The 26,537-nt window shown below is 44.9% G+C and overlaps 2 protein-coding genes across 4 annotated transcripts; one reads left to right on the forward strand and one right to left on the reverse strand.

Annotated features, from left to right (window-relative positions):
• Positions 1-9,767, forward strand: LOC101159630 (DENN domain-containing protein 11). The gene is made up of 9 exons (XM_023952299.2): positions 1-352; positions 4,241-4,340; positions 4,475-4,633; positions 6,647-6,800; positions 6,879-7,017; positions 7,093-7,224; positions 7,300-7,450; positions 8,217-8,285; positions 8,906-9,767. Exons 1-9 carry the CDS (start codon positions 1-3, stop codon positions 9,099-9,101), a joined length of 1,452 nt encoding a protein of 483 aa, XP_023808067.1. The 3' UTR covers positions 9,102-9,767.
• Positions 9,672-25,834, reverse strand: LOC101159874 (FYVE, RhoGEF and PH domain-containing protein 4). 3 transcript variants are annotated; one of them, XM_004082865.4, is made up of 16 exons: positions 25,521-25,834; positions 22,379-22,504; positions 21,740-22,277; positions 21,051-21,468; positions 19,331-19,476; positions 17,893-18,049; positions 17,677-17,815; positions 17,099-17,157; positions 16,303-16,446; positions 15,143-15,315; positions 12,291-12,321; positions 12,135-12,218; positions 11,927-12,052; positions 11,718-11,855; positions 10,390-10,524; positions 9,672-10,076 (listed from the first exon to the last, which is right to left on the reverse strand). In XM_004082865.4, the coding sequence occupies exons 1-16, from the start codon at positions 25,774-25,776 to the stop codon at positions 9,816-9,818; spliced, it is 2,931 nt and encodes a 976-aa protein (XP_004082913.3). In that variant the 5' UTR covers positions 25,777-25,834; the 3' UTR covers positions 9,672-9,815. The 3 variants fall into 3 exon arrangements, with proteins under 3 accessions (XP_004082913.3, XP_078797875.1, XP_078797877.1); XM_078941749.1 differs by lacking the exon at positions 25,521-25,834 and adding an exon at positions 23,488-23,519; XM_078941751.1 differs by lacking the exons at positions 21,740-22,277; positions 25,521-25,834 and having other exon boundaries at positions 22,379-22,508.
• Between the last annotated feature and the right edge of the window lie 703 nt (positions 25,835-26,537).

Below are 26,537 nucleotides of genomic sequence, written 5' to 3' on the forward strand. Positions count from 1 at the left end.
ATGGTGGAGCGGTCGGACCGAGCCCCTCTGCTGGACTGGGAGGAGGCTCCGTCGGCGGAGAAGCCCGGCGAAGCGGCGGCGGCCGCGGACGACGCCGGGGAGGAGCGGCTGGCGAGCCCCTCGGGCAGCAGCCGCTCCCCGGCGGCGGGATGCTCCGTGTCTGGGTGGAGCGGTGGACCCGGCTGGGGCGCCCCGCCCGCCCCCCCCAGGACCCCCGCCGACCAAGAGCGGCCGCCCGGCCAGGAGGAGCATCTGTCGGATTCCGAGGCGTCGCTGGAGGAGAGGATGGTGACATGGGAGGAGAAGGACCAGATCGTGTCAGTTTTCGTAGTTACATTTAACACCAGATCAGGTGAGTGGGTTCCCTCCAAATGAACAAAAAACATAAAATAAAATAAAAACATGACAAATACTGAATGCGCGCGTGCTTTCCTTTGATTCAGAGAGATCAAAGCATCAATCACTGCAGGAGCTTCTCCTACAGGTGTGGCTCCCTCTGACCTGATCTCAAGTTTATCCATCATAGTCACGACATCCTCCACAGGAAATTCCCCTGAATGTCAGAGGATGGGAATCAAGCTCCAAACATTTAAAAAAAAAACATCATCTTATGAGTTAAATCCAGATTTGAAAATGAGGCTAAAAGCATACAAAAGGACTGTCCCTGCAGGGTGGAGCAGGCTCTTTATGGGTTTGCAGTATGGAAGGTGGACATAAAGGAGATGGGACTGAACGGGTTGTTCTTTGCTTTTATGAATGCCAGGGTGAGATTTCTGCTCCTGTGTCACAACCCATCAAGGAGATGTTTGATTTCTAACAAGCAGGACTTCAGACGCATTAGGTGGATCCACGTCTGCCTGGGGAATCAGATCTAGAATAGAGGAGCCCTCAAAGACTGGGTTAAATTAGAAAGAGAGGGAGTAAAAAACCTTTCCACCAAGTTTCTAGACACATGACATTTTAACATGAGCTTCAACAAAGAGTGTGTTATAGCACTGTTAGTACTACATTTAAAATATTATTCTAGTAATTGCAATTGAGTTTCTTTATTCTTTGAGGTTTAGAGGCGTTTTCTCTTTTTTCAATAGCAGATAACATAATGTTTAAAATTATTTACATATTTACTGGATGTCATAAAATGTATTAATATTATGTCTTAAATTGCTCACAATGTTTAGAGAATCTGGTCCGATTAACCCTTGTGCTATCTTAGATGACCCCCCCCCCCCCCCTTCCATTGAGGTGTTCTCCCTACCATGACAAAGGTGGATAAAGGTGGAAAGATTTCATGGAATCCATGGACACCAGTGAAAATCACAAATCATTGAAGAAAAAAGGTTCAGAGCACTGTCTAGTGGGTCTAGATGACCCAACTCCCAATATTAAAGTGCCTAGGATAGCACAAGGGTTACAGACCACTGACTGAATATGAGAACTGAGTGAGTGTGACAGGAAGGGGGGGTGGGGTAGCTCCACAACTCGGAGGCAAATTTCGTATGAACTCCTGCTGCTGCTCTGCAGAAACTATGCGACACAGGTGACCCCTGGGATCACTTGTACAATAGAGAGTCAACAGGAATTTGTTCCCTTGTGACGCCGGCCTCCAGTGGTCATTTCAGGAACTGCAACCTTTTGGTACTTCCTGGTCGGCTTCAAATTTAGGAACAAAGTTGGGCTTGATTGTGTCCAAAAAAAGGCTTTTGTTTGAAAAGAAGCAGGAATATAGTTTTTTGTCCATCTGCGGTGGAGTGGTCGACCTCTAATCAGTGGTTCGATTCCCACCTTCTTTGTCCATGTGACAAAAAATTCTTTGGTTAGACCATTGGCTGTACATGAGAGCTGCTCTTTGTGAGTGTGACGTCACCCATAGAAAATGACTTATTCCAGCTCCAACCAAATGAAGTCCATCCAGTCGCCCTTCTTTTTGCAACATGGACGTCGTCATGTTGGAGCCAGAAATCGTCAGTAAGCAGCGATTGGTCCAACCACTCTCGTCAATTAGGGATGAGGTTGTGTGAAGTCCACACCAATACCACTTGAAAATCTGTCACTCAAATGTTTCAAACGTTCAACTTGGGGGGCCATCACCTCATACATTTATCGAGGCATCTGATTGGTCAGCATATTACTTGACAAATTTGCAATAAAGAAAATTATCATTAAAAAATTTGGGTCATCAAGAAGGTTTTTAAAAAAAAGTATCAGAGCAAGAATGATTACTCTAACAAACAGAATGACAGTTTATTTCTGTATAGCAGTCTATGGGAATTTGGGGTCTTGGAGCCAGCAGATACTCCGAACGCAATGGGGTTGGGTTCACTCAGTTCAGTTCTCATATACAGTCTGTATCATGGACACATAAACTCTGGATGTATAATCTGTGATTCCCCAAACAGTATTCTGAACATTAAAATGAATTCTGGAGTGGGAGGGGCTTATGCAAAAAGTTAGTTGTGTCCGTTTTCCAACAGTGTTCAGAAAATGAGACTAAGGAGAACAAAGGTAAGGGAGAGTTTTGTTGAGTCCACGCCAAGCTCTCACCTTCCAGAGCTGAATGCAAACCAGGAAAAAAACAAGTGTTGCAGTACCCAAAACCACCACTGGGGGTCGGTGTCACAAGGAAGCACTTTCTCATTGACTTCCTTGTGAAAAAGTTAGACTTTAAACTAAAGTTGAGCTTCTACACAGCCTGATTTACAACATTTCCAATCTGTCGCTTTAATATCTATTCATGACAACTTAGAGGGGGAAGCGTTTTTGTTAGATTAGCTGCTTTGATTTTATTAGTGCTCAAATTGTGTTTTATTTGGGACAGTTCTCTGATTGGCAGGTGAGTGGAACTTAACTTGGACTCAGAAAATTCCAATTTTTTTGTAATGTTGTTCAGTTAGAGGCCAATGTTCAGTGGCTGAGATTGTGTGGAGAGAATCACCAGTTTCAATCCCGGGACGCGTCTGTTCCTGGATATAAACGCTGTCAGAGGAACAGCTCATCATGTTGTTTTGTAGATAAATGTAGGGAACCAGATGGAGATGTATGGACACGTCGAAAGGAGGGACAGTGAGGATGTTGGTAAAAGGATACAGGAAAGAAGTTTAGAGGCAAACCAAAGAGAAGGTTCATGGATGTAGTCAAGAAGGACATGAGGGTGGTTATATAGGGTTACATAGAGGTGGATGATTCCCCGTGGGGCTCCTAAAGATCATCCATTCACGATGATCTGTCCACGAACACAGAGACTACAGCTATCATGACTACTGACTGTGGTCTTGCTACAGGACATCCTTACATAGAATATCTCTGCTTAGTTTCCCAGCCGGGAAAATACTCCTGAGGGTTGTCCCCACATCCCAGAAGATCGTCACTTCCTCTTCTGGAGGAACTATTGTCTAAGGAGAGCCCGGAACGCTCTCAGAGATCCAGTTCATCCTGGAAATGTTCACATTTTACACTAAACTAGCAGCATTTTAGGATTCGTATGTATTTTCTTTTATGAATCTTAAATATTTCTATATTTTAGTGTTCTTATAACTTGTAACCAACTTATAAGTTGGTTAACTTGGTTAAGGGCTGGACTAGCACACAGGAATTTAGGATTCAATTATCAGGGGGCACAGTGTGGTCACTTAGGCAAGACCCTTTACACTACTGCCTACCCCATAATCATTGACTGTACATGAAACCTGGACTGAGTGACCCCTCCCCACTGACGTTCCAAACAGGAAGTACCTGCTGGTTCCAAGAAGCCAAAAACCCATAGACTTCCATAGAGAAATAAACAGCTGTTACTCCGTCATTCTATTGGTCAGAAAAACAATTCAAAGCATTTAATCGACAGATTACACTGAGCACTTCTGTAAGTGTTAGGGGGTGTGGTTTTCCAACAAGCTCACTCCTGATTGTCAAGAGTGGTTGTGATAGAAATATTGACTCCAGACTGACTCGGACCAATCACCGCTTAATGACATTGTCTGGCTCCAACATGGCATCGTGAAAAAATGGTGCCTTCATTTTGTTGGACCAGAATTTAGTCATTTTCAATTTTCTAATATACAGTCAATGTTCACAACTCTGTGTTCTCTCTACCTGAAGGTAAAATGAGCTCGCTGGCTCTCTGCTCTACACCTGTCACGCCGTATTTGCTCAGCTGTCCTCAAACTGCGTCAATGAAATTCCAAGGAATCTTGACAAATGACTCTCTGGATATTTGCCGTGTTGGCCCACTTGTGTGTGTCCACAGGGAACATGCTGGAGTGGTGTTTGCCCAAAGACATGGACCTGGAGGGAGTGGAGTTCAAGGCCATCGCCAGCGGCTCCCACAGAGTGACCACGGACTTCATGTGAGTTAAGTGGAGCCTGAATGGACCTCCAAGTCTTCATCCTGGCAGATCAAGGGTGGAAAAGAACAACCAGGCTCCGCCGTTCGCCGTGTCTTCTGGGACTCATCTGTTTCCGCTCTCCTTTTCTTCCACAGATACTTCCGGAAGGGCTGCTACTTCGGCCTGGCCTGCTTTGCCAACATGGCAGTGGAGAGTATGGCAGAGAGGGGAGCCAGAATGAAGTCGGTAGGGATCTTGTCTACTTCCTACACCCTGCTGTACCGCTACATGAGCTTCCTGGAGCACCAGGTCAGGTAAGGGTTATTAGTTTTGGAGTATTTCTGTTAAAGCTATGTACACACCCAGCATTTGACATGCATTCAAGAACCCACTGAACGCGCTTTTAGTGTATGCTGTTCACACTGACTGTCGCTACTTCATACTAGCTTTTGTTCTCACAGTTGGAAGAGGCTTGGTGTGAAATCTCCAAACAAAGCAAATCTCGCAAATGCGAGAGTTTTGATTGTGGAAGCCCGAAATACGCAAAGACACGCGTTTACGTTGAGTTTTAATTGGAAGCAGTCACTTCTGTAGCCTTACAGTAACACTTTAAGGTTAGTGGTCACTTGGTTTGAATCCTGGGTGGGTTCTTGTGTGGAGTTTACATGTTCTCCTTGCGCATGTGTGGGTTTTCTCCCACAGTCCAAAAACCTGCGTCATGGGTTCATGTAAGATTCTTCAGTGTGCAGACATGCATGTATCATCTGCTGACCGCGGCAGAAAGACCGCACTGGCGGTCACATGGCGGTCACGAGTTCTCTCATTTTCTCTGCTCTACCTCACATTTGTTTCTTCGCATCAACTAGAAGTTATTTTACATGCTCACATGAAAAAGCAAAGTTTTAATTTGAAAAACAATTACAAATCAGACATTTTCCCAGCTTTTAGAGAAAGAAAAGAAAAAGGGGGGAAACTGTGTTTAACAAAATGCCAAAATATATATATATATATATATAGAGAGAGAGAGAGAGAGAGAGAGAGAAGTAGAGAGAGAGAGAGAGAGATCAATATTAAACATATATTTAATTAAAAAAACCACAAAGAAATAAAACATTATTTATTTATGAATCTCAGCCATGGTAAAACAGTCAATCTTTGAATATAAACCTTTAATACATTTTTAAAGATAAATTTGACTTTACAATGAAAATGTTCTCACTACAAATCAAATAAGCAGAAATAAACAGCAGAAAATCACAGCCTGCTTTAAAAATATCTTTGGTTGAATTGAGCTGAATAACTCATTATAACGACAAGTGAACCAGTTAGAATATTATAAATGATTAGCATCTGAGATCCACAGATTTTCATTGGACATTGTTTCACCAGAGAATAATGAGCTGTTTTTTATGTGCATGTTTGCAGCTGATATCCAGTGTGATGCATAAAATCAGCTTCTGTGTCATAGAATCTGCAGATCGTTTGTTCCAGACGCGTCTGAATTCATCTGTCTGTGTCTAAATGGATTTGTGAAACGTTTTTGTGCTGCACAGCTTTATTCTGGACTATAAGGTCTTCTTCTGTGAACTTCTGTGAATTTAACCCTTGTGCTTTTCCTATGACCCCCCCCTTCCATTGACGTGTTCTCCCTACCATGACAAAGGTGGATAAAGGTGGAAAGATTTCATGTAATCCATGGACACCAGTGAAGATCACAAATCATTGAAGAAAAAAGGTTCAGAGCACTGTCTAGTGGGTCTAGATGACCCCACTCCCAATGGTAAAGTGCCTAGAATAGAACAAGGGTTACAAAGTACAAGTTACAAATTGAAACTCCGATGGAAAACTACGTAGGAAAACATGCAGGTTTTGAACGGCGTTAGCGTGGCGAGCTTGCTGCTCGCACATCTCTGACTTAAATATTGTGAAAATGTAACACGTGAAACTCGGGCTGGAGCTGAAGAAAACCATCTAACATAGGATATGAAGATACGAGGAATGTGGGTGTGGTGAACAGAAACCTCTGTTACTAAGGAAATCTAAAGATCTACTTTTGTCGATTCTTTTGAAAATCACATCGTTCTGTTCGTCACCGCCAGCCGACCAAAAAGTCAAATGGTTGCTATGGAGATAAAACCACCAGAAAAGCAGCCTTTTGGAAAAAAGACTTTTTTTTCATGAGTTTGCAGCTCTGGCCAGAGTGACGGGGGCAGGAGGGGAGAGTGAGGGGCATGTAGCTAACGGTCAGTCAGGGGGGGGGCAGCGCCTGAACTTGAACTGATTTTGTGTTTTCGGCTCGAGTCACGGTTTCATTCTCCGTCCTTCAGGCTCCAGCTCCAGTCCCCGGGTCACTACTCCCCCCTGGAGGCTTTTTATGAGGACAAGAGAGCGGTGCTCCCCCCTGATGGAGGTGATGCCGTGACATTCCCGCCCGGCGTGTGGGGAAGTGCCATCAACCACAGCATGCACCCTGAGATGAAGGTCAGCGATCCGTGGCGAGTCGTGTTTGCGGTGACGCCCCCCCCCCCCCGTTTGCTGCAGACGCCTTTCTTCCTGCAGATCACCCACCCGGCCGGCTGCATGTCGCAGTTCACCCGCTTCTTCGGGGAGCAGATCATGGTGCTGTGGAAGCTGGCTCTCCTGCGCAGACGCATCCTCATCTTCTCTCCTCCCCCTGTGGGCGTGGTCTGCTACAGAGGTGCATCGTGGGTTTTCCTCTCAAAGGTTTGAGCTGTGGGGGAGGGTGAAGTCCTGACAGTCTGGATCTCCTCAGTGTACTGCTGCTGCTGCCTGGCTAACGTCTCCATCCCCGGGGTGGGCGTGGCCGTTCCGGAGTTCAGGCCCTTCTTCTACGTGAATGTCGCCGACATCGGCGCCCTGGAGAACGAGCTGTCCTACGTGGCGTGTAGGTGTCTGTCTCCACGGCCGCGCGGCACAGATTCCCGGCCCTCAGCCTGACCGTCCGCCCGCTCCTGTGCAGGTACAACCGAGAAGATCTTCGAGGAGAAGAAGGACCTGTACGACGTGTACGTGGACAACCAGAACGTGAAGACCCACAGAGACGGCCTGAAGCCGCTGCTGCGCCTCAGCGCCGCAGACCGAGAGAAGTATCGCAAACTGACCGAGCAGAGGTAGGAACCACGGAGAAACCGCCACGTTACACGTTCAATAGTCCTATTCCTCTATTCGGTTTTATACTTTTTAGTTCAATCCATTCCAGCTCCGGTTTTCAGCAGAAGATGTCTTCCTAAAAGTCAAAGGTCATTTAAACACTATTTTTCTAAAATACAATTATAAGCTGTGGTTGTGTCTAACTGGATCTCATTCATATGGAAAGACAACAGCAAAGGTGTTAGATTTGTTTTTTCTGAAACATTTTTATTTTGTTCTGATCCACAAGAAAGTTTTTTTATTCAGACTTTAAGTCTCCTGAGTGATAAACTCAAAGAAATGTTTTGTATTGGATGGAAGTGGATGTGATAAGTGAGTTTGATAGCTAGCAATACTACAATATTTTTAGGGTTTTTTGTTTTAGGCCATCATAATAAAAGATCATTTCCACCCCCCCCCTCCAAAAGAAAAACTGCAAATACATACAGTTGTTAGGATCCAGAGGAAAAATCCTGACTTCCTGAATGAAACCAGTGTAAGAATGAATGAAAGTAAAATCAGGTTAGTTCATCGCGTGGCCACAAGATGGCAGTCAGCTCCCAAAATAATGTCTCCGTAAAATTAAGCTGAATATTTCTAGAAGGTGGTTCCAAAACCTTTTTTAACCGCTTTGGTAGATTTCAAACGAGATTCAAAAGAATCTTTAAGTGTGAATGTTTTCACCAACAAACGTGCATGTGTGTGTGCACGTGTGGATGCGCATGTCCGTGTTGGGTGTGTGTGCAGACAGATGTTGCTGTATTCTCAGGAAGAGAGTGGGGATTGTGCGTCCAGTGAGGAGGACCTGTTTATTTTGTAAGTACGACTTTTCCTGCTTCTGCGCGAGCGCGGCCTCATTGACTGTATATCAGAACTGGACTGAGTGGCTCCTCCCCCTGGCATTTCAAACAGGTAGTACCCATGAAGCTGAAATCCAGCAGACATCTATGGAGAAATAAACAGCAGTCTATGTGTCCGAACAACCTTTTCTTGTTCTTTTTAACATACTTTTTATTTTTTCATAATTGACCAATCAGAAGCCTCCATAAAAGTAGGCGGCCTTGGGTCGAACGTTTGATTTACAGATTCTCCTGAGCCTGCTTTCAGCGGAAGGGGTGTGGCCTTCTAGCATGCTCAGTGCTGGTTGGAGAGCGTGGTTGCCATAGAAACGTAGACACAGACCGACGGACCAATCACAGCTTACTGAGGACGTCTGGTTCCAAAACGGTGACGGACACATAGCAGAAAAACGGCGACTTCATTTGGCTGGATGTCTCAGTCGCTCCGTCCAGTTCTCTATACAGTCAATGCGTCTGCCACTCGTTCTCGTTTCTTTTCCAGAGGGTCAATAAAGTTTGGATCCATCTATCGATCCGCCAGGAACCTACAACCCCAGAAAGAACGACATTTAAAGCTGAAACCGTTTGTTCCATCAGGTTTTTCTTGGAACAGAACAACAGGATCTTCCAGACGCTGAGCGAGGTGGCGGCGAGCCCCGACCCCACCGTGACCCAGGACAGCGTGAGGGCCATGGGCCTGGACCCCCACGGGGACCGGCTCTTCCTGCTCCACCTGCTGGAGATCTACGGCTACGACACCCTGATGGTTTCAGAGCAGCTGTGCTGCAACTGAAGGACGTCAAACATCCAGCTGCTGCCTCTCCGGGACGCCGTCCGGACCCGCGGCGTTCATCCTGGAAAGCAGGCGCATTTTTTAAAATCACTTCAGCTGTTTGGACATTTTAGCCTCACAGGAGACGATCACAGGCAGGAAGACGGAAGGAACGTTTCTTGGAGCAGAAATCCTCGTGTCTGTGGGATCAGCTGTTGCTTTTCTGGACATTTTCAGTTTGTTTTAGGTTTTTCATAAACATCTTTGCACAGACGTGAAGTTGTTCTCATAATGAACACGCTTCACGAGTTTTCATGCTGGAAAATCCTCTTCAAGCAGCCGAGGCCGCCTATCGACGACAACAGCAGGAAGTAGAAATCCTACAAAATAATGGCCCCTAATGTTACGTAAATGCGACGTTAGCTTGTTGCGTCTGAGTTTCAGTGCAGAAATAAACGGCTTTAACTGCAGCGGCTTCATTCCAAGCATCACTACCGGAGCTCAGAGTTTGCCAACTTTTCCTTCCGTTTTTAAAGCTGTAAATAGGAATTTTCTGCAGTTACGTGACAGAAACGAGCTCAGCTGAATGTGTTTTATACTGCAAATATCTTTATTTCCAGAACATGTTAAAAACTTCATTTTATTTATTTGAACTGTAAACCATTTCAAAATAAAGCGTCCCACCAACGCCTGCCTCCGGCTTCCAATGAACTATTTTCACGGCTTCCTCAGACGTCACGGATCGGGGATTTCTCCGTCTGCCTCGGAGCTGGGTGCTGTGGTGGAGCGGCTGGAGGCAGTGGGGGTTTGAGCCCACCCCATTGCGGTGGTTTTCAGCAGAGTCGTCCAGCTCTGCTTGACCTCCAGACTGTCGCAGGAGAAAGTGTGCAGCGTTTTGAAGCGTTTGACGCAGAAAAGGTGGCGACTGGAGAGTTCTGGAGAAGATGAGGTGATGACGGCGTCCAGGAGGGGAACGGCGAGCAGAGGCGTCGTGTCCTGCAGAGGAAACGGAGGCAGGACTTAAACCACCGTCTGCTGGATTTAGAGACCCCCTCCAACGACAACTGTGTTTTTAACAGGTTTGTGGCATTTTCTGACAATTTTAAGAAAGTTAGACTTTGATTTCTCTCTAATCATCATAAATCAAGATGCAGCAGGAAAAAGCCTATAACTGATGTAGAAACTCCAATCAGCAGGTTTTCAACCACCATTTAGGCTCAACAGGACTCGATCATAACTAAAGACCACTGAACGCTTTGGAAATGGAGCAGAGTGGGACTTTGGGAGCAGAAAAGGCCGACAGGCTCACCTGTGGAGCTGCAAACACCTGAAGGCATGGAGGAAGACTCCGGGTCAGAACGCACCACGCCTGCTGAAGAACCATGGAGGCGTCCTCGTACTGCAGGAAACCACTCAGGACGGTCTCACCGGACCGCTCCCCGAACTGAGATTAAGAAAAAAGAATTCCAAGATAACAACATAGAACATAGAATCGTTTCCAACAGACAGGCGATCCCAAAAGTCTCCGATTAGCCAAAAACTCTTAACTGCTAAAGTTCTTGAAATTCAGGTCTGATGAAAATTTAAATGAATCTTAGCGTTTGGAGCTTCCTGCCCCCGAAAATACACGAGAGTCCCAAAGCCGCTCCTCTGCTTGGAGATACAAATTCTCCTGGGAGACCCGGTTCTCCTGAGTCCGGCTGCTCTGCTCAGAGACACGCTAGCTAACGTGGAGCAGCAGGTCCATTCTAACAGCTACAGTTGCTGTGGCAACCAGGCCTGAACCATCCAACGCGTCAGATGGTTCAGGCCTCCAAGGCGTGCCTCAGTTTCTGTTTGTGAGTGCATGAGTCTGTTTGAGAACATGGAAGTCCAACTGTTAGAACTTTGATCATGGAGGAGAAATTCTGACCCCAAGTCTTTCATCCATCAGGATAGAGCCGTGATGAAAAAGCCTGGAGTCTCCATCACTCTAACCTCTTCTAGCTCATCCAGTAGCAACAGTCCAGCGTAACTCCCTCCGCTAAAGGCGCCTTCAGGAACGCCCGTTCACCACATTCTAGCACGCCAATCACACGCTTGGTGTGTATGTAGCTTAAGCGGCAGTCAAATAGAAAAAAAAATATACTATGAGAAATACTATGATCTTCTTCATGATAGGTTTTCTGTCCTGCAACTTACAAACTGTCCAGTCAGATGCCTCGATAAAAGTAGGTGGTCTCACGCCAAACATTCAAAATATTTGAAAGCATGCTTTGAATGATCTGTCAAGTGTTGGGGGCGTGGCCTTCCAACAAGCTCACTCCTGATTGGCGAGAGTGGTTCCCATAGAAATGTGGATTTGGGCCAATCGCTGCGTACTGAGTTGGTGTCCTGAACAACTGGAGACCAAATCCACTTCACCGTACCACTGCGGCTGTGGTGCAGTGGTAGTCGACCTGAAGGTTTGATTGGCCGCCCATGTGTCCAAGTCTCCTTGGGCAAGGCGGGGTTAAGTGTCTTGCCCCGTGTGTGAATGGGCCTGTGGCTGTAGATGTTCCCTTTCATTCGGATGGAAGAGAGTCATTTCCCATGTGTGACGTCACACTCGCTCCGTCCAGTTCTCACATACAGTCAATGGTTTCAAAAGCACGTCACCTCCGGCAGGAGTCTGTCCTCTTCCTCTCCTCCTCTTGGGCGAGTCAGGATGGGGAAACAGGCTTTGCAGACTTTGTTCAGCTTGTTCCCATCGTACTCCAAGGCCACCTTGTTCTCGGAGCACCTCCAGCACACCACCTACAGGGGCCCACAGAGCGTGAGCTGCAGCTGGAGTTCAGGTCAGGAACACGGTCGTCATGGCAACTCACGTAGCCACAGGCTCGGCAGTGATGCCTCCTCCTGGTGAGGGCGTTGAACGGCTCCTGGCAGGTCATGCAGTGGCTCACCTCATTGTCCCGGATCCAACGAGGCGCACACTTGCCAAGCTCCTTTTTCTGACAAAAACAGCAAAAGTTGGACGCCTTAAGATCCTTTTGGGTAACCAGCGATTCCTGGAGTTGGTGTGATCCAGCTTACCGGTTTCTCCACACAAAGATCCTTAGAAGCCAACCTGAAGGTTTCATGTTTCTGCTGGAACTCTGCTATGGCGTCCTGAATGACCTGCAACGTCGCATTTACTTCACTAAAAAAAAGCCTCAAAAGCTCCGAAAACATGTGGCTTAAAGAAAATACCTTGATCCATTCGTCACGGTCCTGCTCAGAGCTGGAAACACAAAAGAATTCAGATTCAAAGACTGTTGGGTTTGATGGATCCTTCTTTTTAAGACCCTTTCATAGTCAAAACAGAAAAGAAAGGTCCAGGTGGATGTTCTGACGCTCAGGTGTTGAAAGGTTACTACTGTAGGTGACGTTTGTGGCAGCAGATTTTCTCTATAAATCAGTTCGAGTTAAAGGAAAACACTGCAAGATAAAATAAATGTAAGATAAATCCATAAACATGGAGGTTTATTCATAAAACGATGACCAGCATCTTTATATAATATATATATTTTGAAACTTCAGACTTCACTTTGATTCATAGATGCATTTTTTTAATCCCTGATGGTTGGAAATCTCAGCATGTAATGTGCTAAGCGAGTCACTAGGGGGCAGTACAGCGTCAGGTGATCGCTGATGAAGATCCTTGACTGGATTCATCAAGATGTAGAAGTGTGAAGGATGGCCGAGTCGTATTTAGTTTATAAAGTGTTAACAGGTAGCAGTGGATGCGGTTTATTTTTCACAAACAACTACACAAGATTAAAATGTTGTTAGTTTATCCAACTTATTGACTGCTCAGGAGATCTGATGTTGGCCTGGAAAAAGATCTGAATGCACGTTTCACAGATTCAGAAAAGGAACAGAATTCTGAATAAATGTTTTTAAAATGTCAAGAGAGATCAGAACAAAGACCGTTTCAATGTAAAAGTTGGAACTGAAGGTTTTGGACAGCTTATAAATTCAGCAGGTTGTAATTTGCTCTGTCTACTCTGTCCCTGATGGAGATGAGGACGGGAGGACACGGAGATCCCTGACGCCAATCTGTGATGTATAGAAATCCAATCAAATTCTAAGAATAGAAAAAGCTCATGTTTCTTTACAGATATGTTTGGTTTAGGAAACTGAAGCTGAATTTAACAAATAAAATTAAAAATAACCCAAAAAACTGCCTCTGAGTCAGAAGCTAGCCAGTCAAGTTTGCAGGTTTGACAGATTAAGCTTCTACTTCCCGTCAGACGGTTCAGGCTTCCAGGGCGTGCGTTAAAAAGTGATAATGCATACTTCGTCGACCATTAACCCTTACATAAAGCACACTTCAAAAGGTCATTATCCCACTCGTTGTGACACCGTCACATTGGAAAAAAGTAATGAAAAGTATGATGAATGAAAATGTAAAATATAAGGAGAAACGAAAGGGAAAATGCATATGAAAAGAAAATGTGGGAATTATAACAAAAAAAAAAATCCTGTGTACACTGCCTATGAATATGAAAATCGGCGTCATTGACTATGGGGCTTTTGACTGGGTGAACCTTCATAAGAGGCGGAAACCAGAGGTGATTTAAAAAAAAGAGGAGCGGGAGACGCGGGAGAGGGACGTCAGACGCTGAAGGAGGGGGGTGTGGCGGTGCCAGACGCGGAAAGTCTGCAGCCGCAGCTTGTCATCTCTTCGTTTTCATCCAACAGTAGTGGAAGAATAGCGGGAGAGTAATTAAATATAACCCTCATCTTGGCGGAGCGCTTGCGGGAGGACCGGGTCCCGGAAGCGGCGTTCTGGACGGGAGGAGCGTACCCGAAGGAGCAGTTCTGGATTCCCTCTGGGAAGCGGTGAGATCGACCCTATATTCATTTTTTTTTGGATGTACTTTTTTTTTAGTCATGGTACCATGTGAAGATTGAGACTTCATTTTTCCGTTTTGGAGAAACTTTTTTTTCCACCGGATTATTCTATATTTTTTTGTTTTGCATCATACCAGGAGCGGACGGAGAACTATTGACTGTGGATCTCTCTGTTTTTTTTTTTTCTTTCTTCTTGTTTCAACGGGTTCGTTTGTTGCGGGAAAAAGGATGTTTATTTATTAGGGGTTTTCCTGTGGGAGTATTTTGTGTTTCTTCTGGGTTTTTTTGGTCAAAGGATTGTCAAAGACAATTTCAGTTTTCTGTCATTATAAAAACGTGGTTTTGTGACTAGCAGATGTAGTGGCTGGTTTATTTTGTTTGTGTGTATCTGGGTGTGTTGGCTTGCATTACATGGTGAGGAACCCCTTGGTAATGTAACCATCAGAAGACCTTGTAAATGGTTTTTTTGAGTGTTACATCGTACCATGGTCACTTAAACAAAGAAATATTCAGTTTTTAGTACTTTTTTTTTTTTTTTTTTTTTAGTTTAGATCACTTTTTTCACACAAAGCGGAACATTTGTTATGTGGAGCAACGTGCTGAGCCGGCATAAACCTGAACTGCAGCAGCAAAGGAAAGCGATATCTATGCTGATGATCATGATGCCTTAAATAAAGCATCACATCAGAGAAAAAGTCCTAACTGCTTGTTTATGTCCAGATGATGAAGATAAAGTTTGTTGGAAAGAAGCTAGTGATACGAAACATTTAGGCTATGTGACCGGAACTACTTTTTTAGCCGTGCGTCATCACTTTTTAATGCAAACCCAGCAGCCAATCAGGATGAAAATTCACCCGGACCATGGCATAAAACCTTAAGGGGGTGTGGCTTTGTCATCAACTGCAGGACATTTATGGAGGAATGAAAAGGTTAGCAGAGCGACAAAAAGAACAAATTAAGTATAAGGCGTTTAAAAAAGAATCCTCATTTTATGTCTTAATGTTTCTGTTTTTATTCTTTAACGACACGTTTTGTTTTGTTTTTTATTCATGCTTTTTATGCTTCAGTTTTAATGTACTTAAGTTCTGAACGGTTTAAACATAAACCACATTACTAAAAGACATTATTCCTAACATTCAGTTTGGATCTCCACAGAAAGAATCCGTCTCGTCTTCGACTCTGCTCTCAGGTGAGCCCTCACCTACCTGGCCTGCAGCTCCAGAGTCCTCTCCTTTCCGGAGACCTGGAAGGTGTGCGGGTGGTCTTCGTTGCTGGTCTGATGGACGCGCATGCCGTCCACGCCGATCCTGCAGCGGACGGTGAAGCGCTGCCCCACCAGGCTGAACCTCGGGTAGCAGCACAGCAGGAAGTTGTTGAACTGAGGACAGACGTTAGCGCACAGCCCTTTAGCAAAACCCCTTTACATTGAGTGCTGCAGAGGAAAAAGTGAGGACAACAACCTGAAGGATGATAGAATGTTGGTTTCAACTATCTTTGCATGATGGGAAACTACAGGATCCCAATTGGTCCAAACTACTGCAGACCAACGCAGATTCATCCAGTTAAACTGATCAACCAATCAGAGGATGATGGGATCACAGAGGATCCTGGTGTTTAATGACACAGAATCATTTGCATGTTTTGGTTTGACGGACGGCAATTATGGGGAAAAAAACGTCAAAACGTCACTTTCTGCTGTGACTCAGACTGTTGAGTCTGGTCAGATATTGAAATAATGTTCCCTCACTATCGTTCTTCACCTTTTGCAGTCTCCTCCCTTCCTTCAGGGAAAACGAACGTCTTTTTCTTTGTTTTAAACAGCCCACTGTTCTGCGTCCTGATTGGCTGCTGAATTTGTCAATTTCCTCTGTGCATCACCTCAGATGCAGAATACATTCAGAGTTTACCAGATTTACATCAATCTTTGTTTTTTATTCTATGAAACTGAATGTATTTTTCTGCAAAGGTTTGAACTTTTAGAGTTTAAGAGATAAAAGTTCAAATGTGTCTGAGAAAAGTGAATCAAGTCAGGAGTTTTACAGAAAAGCTGTAAAGCAAAGACTTCTGGGATTTCACCTTTCGAAAGGTCATTTTTAGAGCATAAGTGGAGCAAAAAACAAGGAAAAACTACAAAAACCAGCAACAAAAAAACTGGTCACGCTCAACCAGGAATAAAGGAGTTTCTGCTAAAATCAATCTGTTCTTTGAGAGTTTAAATAAAGAGTGAAACCATAAAGTTTTGAATCTTTTTAGAATCCAATCTGAATTCATTTTCATTCTTTGATCACTCCGCTGCATTATTCAGCTCCACCTCCTGCAGATTCCCGTTTTCAGTCCTCGGTCTGCGCTAAACGCAGCGTCTAACCATGAACAGATGTCTTTCCATGGCCAACGTGTTCCTGGCAGCGAGTTTGAGCAGACGGCCTTCTTTGAGGAACTCGTTGGTCGGGTTGACCACCTCCTCTTCTCCCACCATCTCGTAGATCTCCAGCTGTCGTTTCAGGCTCTCCTGCAGGAAGGCGTTCATGAAAGAAGATCATGCTCAAAGATGAAAATGGTGATTTTTCTGATGATGTATAAAAATAAAAAAGGAGCTTAAATTGTATTTCTTCATTTCAAACTTGAGTCAGGAGCAGACAGAAAAAATTATGTTTAAAAGACTGTATGTGTGACGTAGAAAATACGCTGGGCGGGGCCACAAGCTCCTGGCTCCGCCCCATTCTGATGCATCCACTTCTATCCGTGTCCGTCTTTGTTTTACTCGTCAGAGTTGGAATCTGCCTCAAAACTGCTCGTCATTTTTGATCCACCACTAATGTTAGGTGGAAGGTGTGAGGGGCTGTAAGCTGGTGGGGGGTGGAAACAGAGAGCTCTCAGAGATGGGGAGGGGAAGGCGGGGCCTATTCTGTGCCAGTGGTCCCGCCCACATTTCCTAAAGAATTCCTAAAGAACTCCTGCCGGCCTCCAGAAACTACACGGGTTGTTGGAATTTGGCTAAAAACAGGATAATCAATTAAAAAAAGAAAAAACACTTTGAAAATAGATCAAAGATGATTGGAATGGGATTTGAAAATTATGAGGCCAGATAAAAAAGAAAAAGAAAACCCTGAACCTAACGAGGTGAAGCGGTAAAAAGCGGTTCATGGAGTGAGAGGACGTACAGCTTTCTGGATGGCGCTGTTCGAGTGGATCGCCGCCATGGAAATGGCCAGCAGGGATTCTGCGGGAGAAGACAGTAAAACAATAATAATAAACTGTATTTATGTCACACTTTTCAGAATCCGGATTACAAAGTTCTGTACAATAAAACAGAAGACCAGAATTAAAAACAGGATTGAGGCGTTTGACAGTACGACAAAAAAACAACAGAAAAAAAAAAAAAAAATCTAATCATTAAATCAATTCACACACTGGTCGGGACTTGGCGAGCAGCATTTCTTCTGTTTCAGAGCGTTGGGGCTCTTACAGCAAAGGCGCCGTCTCCACTGGTCTTTAATCTGGATTATGGGATTGGTAAAAAGCGACCAGCTACATAAGGGACCAGGAGGTCGGCTATAGATTTAGGGGCCAGACCACCGCCTGCTTTAAAAGCAATCATTAAAGTCTGGTCTAGAACGGACCGGGAGCCAGTGTAGAGACTAGAACTGGAATGATATGATCTCAATCTGGTTTTGGTTAGGATAGAATAAACAGAATGGATAAAATCCCCGTGAAGCGGCCGTTACGGCAGAGTCCTCACTCTGAGAAAAGTGGAGGTCGGGGTGGTCTTCTGGAAGGTTCCTCAGGTAGTCCTTCAGGAGCATCTCGTAACGCGGAACCCTCTGGACCGGTTCCAGCATGTGGTGCTGCAGGGTGAGGTTTCCACACACGTCCCGACTCTGAGGCGGGAAAGCTCCAGATCAGATACGACGGTGGGACGGACGTGACGGGGTGGGGGTGGGGGGGCATGTCCTACCTGCACGTCGCTGATGACGCTCCTGAAGGCGGAGGAACGCTCAGTCCAGGTCTTCAGCAGCTCCATGGCGGCGTCAAAGTTCCTGACGTAGTCGGCGTACATCCTCAGGAAGGGGGCGTGCTGCAGGAGGGCTTTACCCAGACCGGGACCCTCGCGCCTTCAGACGGGACAGACGTGAAGGCGCCGTCACAGCAGGAAGTGACGCCGCCGCAGCGGGAGAAACCATCAAAGAAAACTAACGGGGCCAAAATCTCTTATGGGTTTAGAAAAATAAATAAATAAATCCACTAACTAAACCAAAACGCGTATCCAGGATATCCTGAAGAAGATTGGGAATGATTATGGGATGGCCAACAGCTTGACAGGAAGTTTATGGTAAAGTGTGAAATTTGGTGTTTTTCATGTTTTCTTACAATATGGGAAATAAAAAATGTTCTTAGAGTGATCTCCATACACTACATCCATACGCCACCAGTGTAAGTCCACAACCAGACATGTTTTGTTGACCTTTGACCTCAGGAAGAGACGGTTGGGGGGGGGGGGGGGGGGGGGTCCCCTGTAGTTCCAGCTACAATTTAAACTTTGGATTTGGATTCGTGGCCTCCTAACTCCACCGGGAGGCTACGTGATTCTGCCAGTCCCTCGCCGTCGCGCCATGGCAGCTGGACTGTGTGAACGTAGTATTGGATGTAGATTTTGAACTAGCGTGGCGAGCTCGGAAAAGCGGTGTTTGCCTTCTGCTCTCACGTTGGCCATTTGGCCAAAATGGCTGAAAATGTCCCACAGGAAGCCCTGGTTCAAGCTGAACATCATGACATGTGAAACCAACACTTTACAAAAGTGGGCGTGGTCAACAAAAACCCTCCGCTTCTTCGCCGCATAAGCTACCAAAAGTAATCTATTATCACAAACACCGAACTCCTTTTTGAAACCTTTTCTGCAAAGGAATCCTCCTGCATGTCAGTCTTCATACATGTTGGTTTTTATCGTGCCATCACCGGCTTCATGGTCGTGCGGCGACTTATCAACACTCGACACACAAACCGCGTCCGGTGTGAACGCAGCTTTACCGTTTTCGTTAAAATGAAACGGCAGACATAACTGCCGGCGTTCCTGAAATCTCCAACTACGGTTCACTTCTTTCCTTTCAAAATGTTCCTTCAACAAATGTCTGAACAGATAAGTTTGTGTAAAATTGTAACCGTCAGGCTGCCGGGCGGCTGGCGGCCTTTGATGTGGACGGCCGCCGTCCGAAGACATTCACACATCGTCCAATCAGAGCTGCTGCCGGCCGTCATCCTCGTACGACTGCATTCATGACCGCGTCAAGGATTTTCAAAAACAAAAAAGCGCGCGCCGGAAGCTAACGTTATAGCTTCTGCCGATCCCTCGCCATCGAGCCATGGCGTGGGACGTGTGACCGTAGTGTTAGACTCACCAGTGGCAGATGCAGCTCTCCAGGTCAGGCAGAAGAAACTGACTGTGGAAAGAATAAATGGATGAAATGTTGGAGAAGATCATTCTGACGACTTCTGGAGGAAACGAGCCTCTTTCTGCTTCTTCTGTGAGCTGCAAGCAGAAGACCTGAAGGGAGGAGACAAAAACGGCAACCAGTCAACCAAACACAGCAACAAAAACACGCAGCAAGCTGGAGTGATGCTCTTAGATGTGTAGAAGTCAAACTGCTCCAAATGATTCACGCAGGTTCTGACATTTCTGCCACACAAGCAGAACCGGGTCCACAATAGTCAAACGATTATCAATTTGTTTCTAAAATGTCAATTAAAAAGACACTTGGGTTATTAAAATCCAACTTTTTATTCAGATGTAGATTTTTGCCAACAGGCTGAAGCCCGTCAACAGGCGAATGGACAGACTTCACATTCTGTAAAGTGCTGCATATCAGTGCAAAGCTGCTTTTCTCCGCTTCAGAATCTGTTGGAATTATGTTAATTATTATAGAAGAGCGCGATTTTTGATTTTCTTTCAGCAGCAACAGCTCCGTTAAGAAGTTACAGAACAAATTTGATTTTAAAGAAAGAGTAAAACCCTGACTTAACCCCCCACCATCATTACAAAGAACAGAAACATTTCCTTTTGGTTTAAAATCTGATTCTGACAGGATTTGCTCTCTTCTGACTCCAGTGGTCAACAAAGGAACTGCACCATTTTGGTACTTCCTGGTCAGCTTCAAACCCAAACAGAAAGTTGGGCTCAACTGTTTCAAATGAAAAGAAGCAGCACTATAGTTTTTGTGGTCCATCACTCCTCTGGGGGGGCAGCTGTGGAAGAGAGGTTGACCCCTGACTGGTTCGGTTCCCGCCTTGCCTGCCCATGTGACTCAACGTTCTTGGTCAAGACCATTGACTGCATACGAGAACTGGACTGAGTGAGTGACGTCACCCATAGAAAACTTTACTGGCGGCTCCAGCAACACTCGTCATATTTTGTGACACGGACATCGCCATGTGGGAACCAGATGTCGTCAGAAAGCAGCAATTGGTCCAAGTCGGTCTAAGTCAGGGATAGGCAACTCCGGGCCTGGAGGGCCGACGTGTCTGCATGATTTCCAGATTCCAGATATCCAAGATCGATTACCTTGATCTGGTGTGTCCGGCCAATTAATTAGTTAATTAATTAATTAATTAGTTCATAACATTCACTAAAGAAAAAACATGGAGGATTATCAAAAACATTTTTTTTTAAGTATAAGAGCTAGAATTGGTATTCTGAGCAGAAGAATGAGTAACAGCTGTTTGTTTCTGTATACAAGTCTATGGGATTTGGCTTCTTAGAACCAGTAGGTACTTCCTGTTTAGAACACCTGGGGGGAGGAGTCACTCAGTCCAGTGCTCTTGTACAGTCAATGGGCGAGACGCTGAACCCTACATTGCTGCTGGTAGGTACAGTCTGGCGCTAGTGTTAGGGTAGAGGTGTGAATGTGTGTTCAGGGCTGAATGGGGCTGTGACCTAAGCGTCTTTGGCCTTAAGGCAGAGAAGCGCCCTCCAAGTATACGCCATTTAACATGTTAGGTTGTACCTGCTAAACTGGTCTGGAGTCAACCAAGTTGGAACTAACCATTTGGCAAATACAGTAAGTTTTCTTCAGCTGGAAGTCAAAACGGTCCTGGAACCAGACAGAAGAAGGCTGCACGTACCCGATCAAGCAAGTGCAGTCGAGCCACATAAGCCCTCTCTGTCTGCAAGAGTTCATTAGCGATGTGGTACAGTCTACTTTCAGCCTCCTCTCCTTTTGGTTCTCCACCTTCCGCCATCTTGGCGTTTTCTTCCGTCTCAGGTTCTGTGGTCATTTTGGTCCATTCACAGAAAAACCTGGAGCCGCACTTTATGGGCGTCTTCTCTTCGGTTTCATTTCCGACGTGCGCCTCCTCTACTGGTGCCCCGTCGCTTCTGTGCACGGCCCCGTCCATCCGAGGTGGGGAGGGCTCCGTGTCACTCTTTGCGGTTGGACTGAGTTTAGGGTCAGGAGGGGGTTCGATGGTGATGCCTGGTCCATTACAGGTGGTGGACTGCAGCAGCTTTAGAGGGGAGCGTTCCATTATCATACAGGGAATCCTAATAAAGCAAAGAAAACAACATTTACTCAATGCAACCAAACACCAGAGCCCGCAACACCTAAATTATACACGCAATTAACTTCAACTGTTGACCGTTTCCACAATAACCATAATATGAGTAGATTTGAGGAACGTAGATTTGCACCGCAAAGGCACAAGGCCACTTTTCTTCACATCAGAATCAGCTTATTTACACACAAACAATCAGCTCTAGTGTGAAAAGGAAGAGGCCATTGAGTTGATTTAGGTTATGGAACGATCAGATCTACCTGTCCATGTCCCCACAAGTGGTCAGATCAGGGACACTCCCATACTTCTGGGCTCTCTTATTCCGTTTCTCCATTTTGTTCGGGGTTCTGCTAAGTCCTAGAACGGGTTTGGAGTATTTAGGAGAAACATTTGTGCCGCTCCTCTGAACAGGGCTGGGCGTCCTCAGTTTCCCCATGAAAGGACTGCGGTTCTTTGGGGACAGCTTGGCAGGGCTGTGTCCTCCGTCCCTCAGTGGACTGCAACTTTGAATGCTTCTTTTGCCCGGACTGGGAGATCTGAGGAGCGGACAGCTGGAAATCTTTGGTATTCCTTTGCTGGCTGGACTAATCTTTGCCCTATAAGCTGCCAATTCATTTATTTGGCCTTGAACTGGACTTGGTGAGCCTCCGCAATTTTGAGATGGACTGAGATGGGTCAACCAGACCCTGTGATCTCCATTGGTGGTCTGATCTGGTTTTGTGGGGTTAACTTGAAGAGGTTTTGGGTTTGCTGCTGCAGGACCAGCTTGATCTTTCAGGCAAGTTGGTTTAGGGGACCCTAAAGACATTTTTCAACAAGTCAACATTCACACAAATGGCACCTTTAACTTGGTAAAAAAAAAAAAAAACACAATCTGGAGGTTCCCGGTCTCCAACTACCTTGTGGAAACGGTGATTTTGTCTGCTGGCTTTTTTCATCTTCCACATTTGGTTCCACTGCAGAGTCGCAGGCTTTGTCCCGAGGCTCGCCATAGCTGTAGGAGCCACACACTCCACCGGCTGCACCTGCGGACGACAACAATCGTACACCGAATGTTCTGTTCAGAGGACTCCATGTTAACCCTTTAACATCTGAGCCGTCGCCGGGGACGCCTCAAAAACACACGCTCTATGACAACGGCAACTCTTGAACAGTTTTGTGCAAAAAACGCGAATCGTGTGATTTTGACGCATTCTAAATAATGTATTTCCTCGTTCCCACTCAAAAATCCAAACTGCAAGATCAAACAGATGCATCGCGAAAAAGTGAGGATCCACAAAAAGAGAATCTTTCTTAGTGATCATAAAATTTAAACTTTAGACTTTAAGAAAAATCTCCAAAATATCCAACAAAGCTGGTTTTCCATTGAGTCATGAACTTTGGGGGATCATCTAAACCCACTGCACTGCAGTTTTCTGTTATATAGGCTGTGTTCCTTCTAGATTTCTGCTAAAGACTTTTCTACCATTTGCAGTGAACCAATATATTTTTTTAATCAATCTTGGCTGCTCAAATTGCATTGTGGGTCAGGAAATCACTGCCAAATTACAAAATAGTCTATTTCAACGTATGAAGGACATTAATTTGTTATGTGGAGTTCCACAGGGCTTAGTGTTGAGCTCTTGTGTTGTTTTCTTCAAAGTGTATGATCATTTTTATGCAGATGATGCAACTTTATTGTTGTATTGACTCTTGTGCAATTGTATTGTTCGAGTGGTTTTCAGATATTGAGATTTGGTTCAGTGATAATGTTAAACAGGTAAATGCAAAAAAATAAGAAAAAAAAACAAAAAAACAAAAAACTGATGTGAAAATGTCAGCCATCATATATCTGCAAAAATGTAACATTCGAGTTGACAAATCCTATCGATTTAACGCAGAAAGTCAAACAAAATGAATTTTTTCAATGCTAATAATCAAAAGTTCATTATTTGACTACAGTCGATCTGCTTTTTAAATCATTTTTAAACCCCTTACTTTGACATAATGGAAATACTTGTTTTCTTACCTGCAGTAACAGCGGTTTAAGATTATCCCTGACTAAAATCAGTCAGTAAAGCTTCCACTGACACCGCTGTTCTGGTCATGCGGTCAGTCCGTTCCCTCAAAGCTAAACTTCCTTTTGCAACTTCCGTTTTGTTCACAGTCTAACCTTTGCCTGACTCGCCTGTTACACCAAGACCAGAAGCTGAAAGTCTGAAGGAAAGTGTTGCTCCAACAGCAAACATGAACCAATCTAACAACCATCAGCTTTTGTGTGCTCTCTCTGATGTAAACCCTTTTGCAGTATTTGAGGTCAGAAAAAGTTTTTGCAGGAACAAATTATTCATTTACAACATTTAAATATCTTTAAAAAAAGGAAAACGAACAGATCCTAAAGAGTTTTACACGTGCCTTCCTTTAACACTTAAAAGTACATTTATACTAACATGGTATGACCCCGTCCTATATCAAAGACCTCATAGTCCCTTACCATCCAATCAGAACACTTCACTCACAAACTTGCTGTTTTCTAGAACATAGTTTCTGCAGAACGGCTTGTGGGCGGGACCGTCGGTGTTGAGTAAGCCCAGTCCTGCTTCCCATCATCCTCCTGCTAGCTTACAGCCTCTCACACCCCCAAGCTAACATTAGCAGTGCAACCAAATCAGCCGGTGTAGGTACCATAACCGTTGGCCTGGAACTTCCATTCGTGGTCCTTTGGACTGAAAGTAACGTCAGACTATGGTGGCCCCACTTAGACAAACTCCGTAGCGTGGAGATCTGCTCAGGCTCTACATATTTCCATTTCATGTTCCCTTTTGTAACATAAAGTTATTTTCCCTCATAGATTGTGTCTGACATTATTCTTTTTAAAGACATGTTGCCACAATCTGCTTGTTATTCCAGTTTAAGTTCAGCCGTGGCTGAAAATGTTGTCTGCACGGCTAAATGTTGTTATTCTGGGTCCGTTCTGCCAATAATAAAGCACGTATTAAAAAACCTATAAGCTAACATAATAATTATAACAATAATAAGGGCACGTTATGAAGACAATCTCGCTCTATGTGGGTGCTCTGTTTACAAGAGACTCGTCATTTGTCCAGACCAATCACTATATGACACGTCATCGGACAGCCAATCACATCGTGTGACGTCAGCATTAGTCCCAGGACCCCGAACGGAGGTTCCAGGCCAAACGGTTATGGTCCCTGCAATGTCGGAGCTCTCCAGCCGCCCTGCAGTTTGGAGCCAGGTCCCAGCTCTGACGATAAAAACGCAGATCTAGTCATCCACAGGAAGAAGCATCAGAATGGAACAGAGCAGGGAGCTTGTGGCCCGCCCAACGTATTATAGACACTAAAAGCTTTGTGTTTGGGGGTGACAGAGTTCACTCTACAAACAGTAACACAGGCACAGTTCAGTCTTAATGAGTGGAAAGAGATTTTACTGCAATAATCCTCCATGTGTTTAAGGATGTTCATGTATGCACAAAGAAGCTTTCTATTCCCAAGCAGGAGACTTTAAGTGCTCACCTGCTGCCCTGGTCGCCCTCAGACAGACTTATGACGTCAGGAGTCCCAAACACTATTAATTATGACTCATGTTCTTATTTTGTTTTAAAAAATCCTCTTATTCTCCCAAAAATCTTTGCTAGAAACATTCTGCTGTCATTTTAATATTCTGAGGTTATTGACCTGAACCTATTCATAATAGATGTTTTTGGTGACATTTAGTGGAATCTTAGATAAATAAAATGTATCTAGCCACACAACAGTAATGTTAGCAGCACACTTTCACAAATTAATTTGAAACTTAAATTAAAAGCATTAAAAATTAAACCGAGAAACGACCGTTCAAGATTAAAAATAACAAATCCGAATATGAAAGTTGAACTTTTAATTTAAAAAAAAAGTTAAGGAAGATAACCAAAAGAATTTAGAAGAATACATTCGAAATAAATAAATGGCTGAATCTTTTTTTTCTTTCTATTAGGAAACATTTTTGGTGTTTTTATTTTTTTTGACCTTTCACATTTTTTCCCCGGCGTCCGGTCCTCACCTGCCGCCACCGCCGCGCTGCTTTTCCGTCTGACCGCCACGCGCCGGAACTCCTCGGTCTCGCGGCAGTCTCTGAGGGTCAGACTGCTCCTCTTCTTCAGGTCAAACATGGTGAAGAAGCGGCGCTGCTTCACGGAGCAGACGAAGCAAGCCAGCTCGGGTAAACGCAAACCGGTCCGGCTCACCTGGACACCTGCGCAATCACCGCCGCTGATGTTGGAGCAGCTGCGACCAAACCCCGCCTGCAACTTCAACATCAAAGCACTTCCGGAACCACGCTGACCAATCAGCGAGCACCCAAACTGTCGCCGTGAAGCTGCAAGGATGCTCCAAAGTTTTCACTTTTCACAGTTTTCGGTTATTTCTTAAGCTACTTTTCACGTTTTATGTATTCAAATGAAAGCAAACGTGTACAGGAAACATTTGCCAACAAACACGCAGAAAGAATTTAATTTAGCCAAAAAAGAAAAAAAAAACTAGCATCAAAAGCCTAAATATGGAACGTCACTAAAGAAATTCATACCTCGCTTTAACCTGTCCAACAGCTGAGCTGAAGGCCTCTGGTGTTGGACAGATTTTACTTTTACAACACTGATTCTGAATCTTTTGACACACTGGGTGTATATTTAAACAAACCCCTTTTGTAATTCACGCTAAACTTTATTCATCTGAATTATATTTGCAACCGTTCTTCTTGTTGGTCCAGTCGGAAAAGAAAAGGAGGGAAGAAGAGAGAGAGGGATGTTAGAGAGGGGGGGATAGGACGGGATAAAAGAAGGCGGGTTCCCAAGGGAGACCTGCCCCGAGCTACAGGCAGCCCCCCACCCAGCCCATGGTTGGTCCAGGAGAGAGTAAGGCAGGGAGCCGGCCACCCCTGTCCCGGAGGAGGACGGCCAAATACACAAATGTTGTCGTTGTTCAAAGTGACGCAGCTTTTGCTGGTGGTTCGGTGGAGGTTTTATGCAGGACGCTCTTCCTGACACAACCCTGTTATCCGGGCTGGGGACCGGCACAGGGA

This window comes from Oryzias latipes, chromosome 23, assembly GCF_053564925.1.
Source record: "Oryzias latipes strain Hd-rR chromosome 23, Olatipes_Hd-rR_3.1".
Taxonomy (NCBI): domain Eukaryota; kingdom Metazoa; phylum Chordata; class Actinopteri; order Beloniformes; family Adrianichthyidae; genus Oryzias; species Oryzias latipes.

Coding starts and splice junctions, on each gene's coding strand:
- LOC101159630 (XM_023952299.2), top strand. CDS start 1: ATGGTGGAGCGGTCGGACCGAGCCCCTCTGCTGGACTGGGAGGAGGCT. Junction 7,225..7,299: donor CGAGCTGTCCTACGTGGCGT/GTAGGTGTCTGT, acceptor GCTCCTGTGCAG/GTACAACCGAGAAGATCTTC. Junction 8,286..8,905: donor GAGGAGGACCTGTTTATTTT/GTAAGTACGACT, acceptor TTGTTCCATCAG/GTTTTTCTTGGAACAGAACA.
- LOC101159874 (XM_004082865.4), bottom strand. CDS start 25,776: ATGTTGAAGTTGCAGGCGGGGTTTGGTCGCAGCTGCTCCAACATCAGC. Junction 22,505..25,520: donor CAGCGCGGCGGTGGCGGCAG/GTGAGGACCGGA, acceptor TGTCGTCCGCAG/GTGCAGCCGGTGGAGTGTGT. Junction 15,316..16,302: donor TGGAAAGACATCTGTTCATG/GTTAGACGCTGC, acceptor GTCTGTCCTCAG/TTCAACAACTTCCTGCTGTG.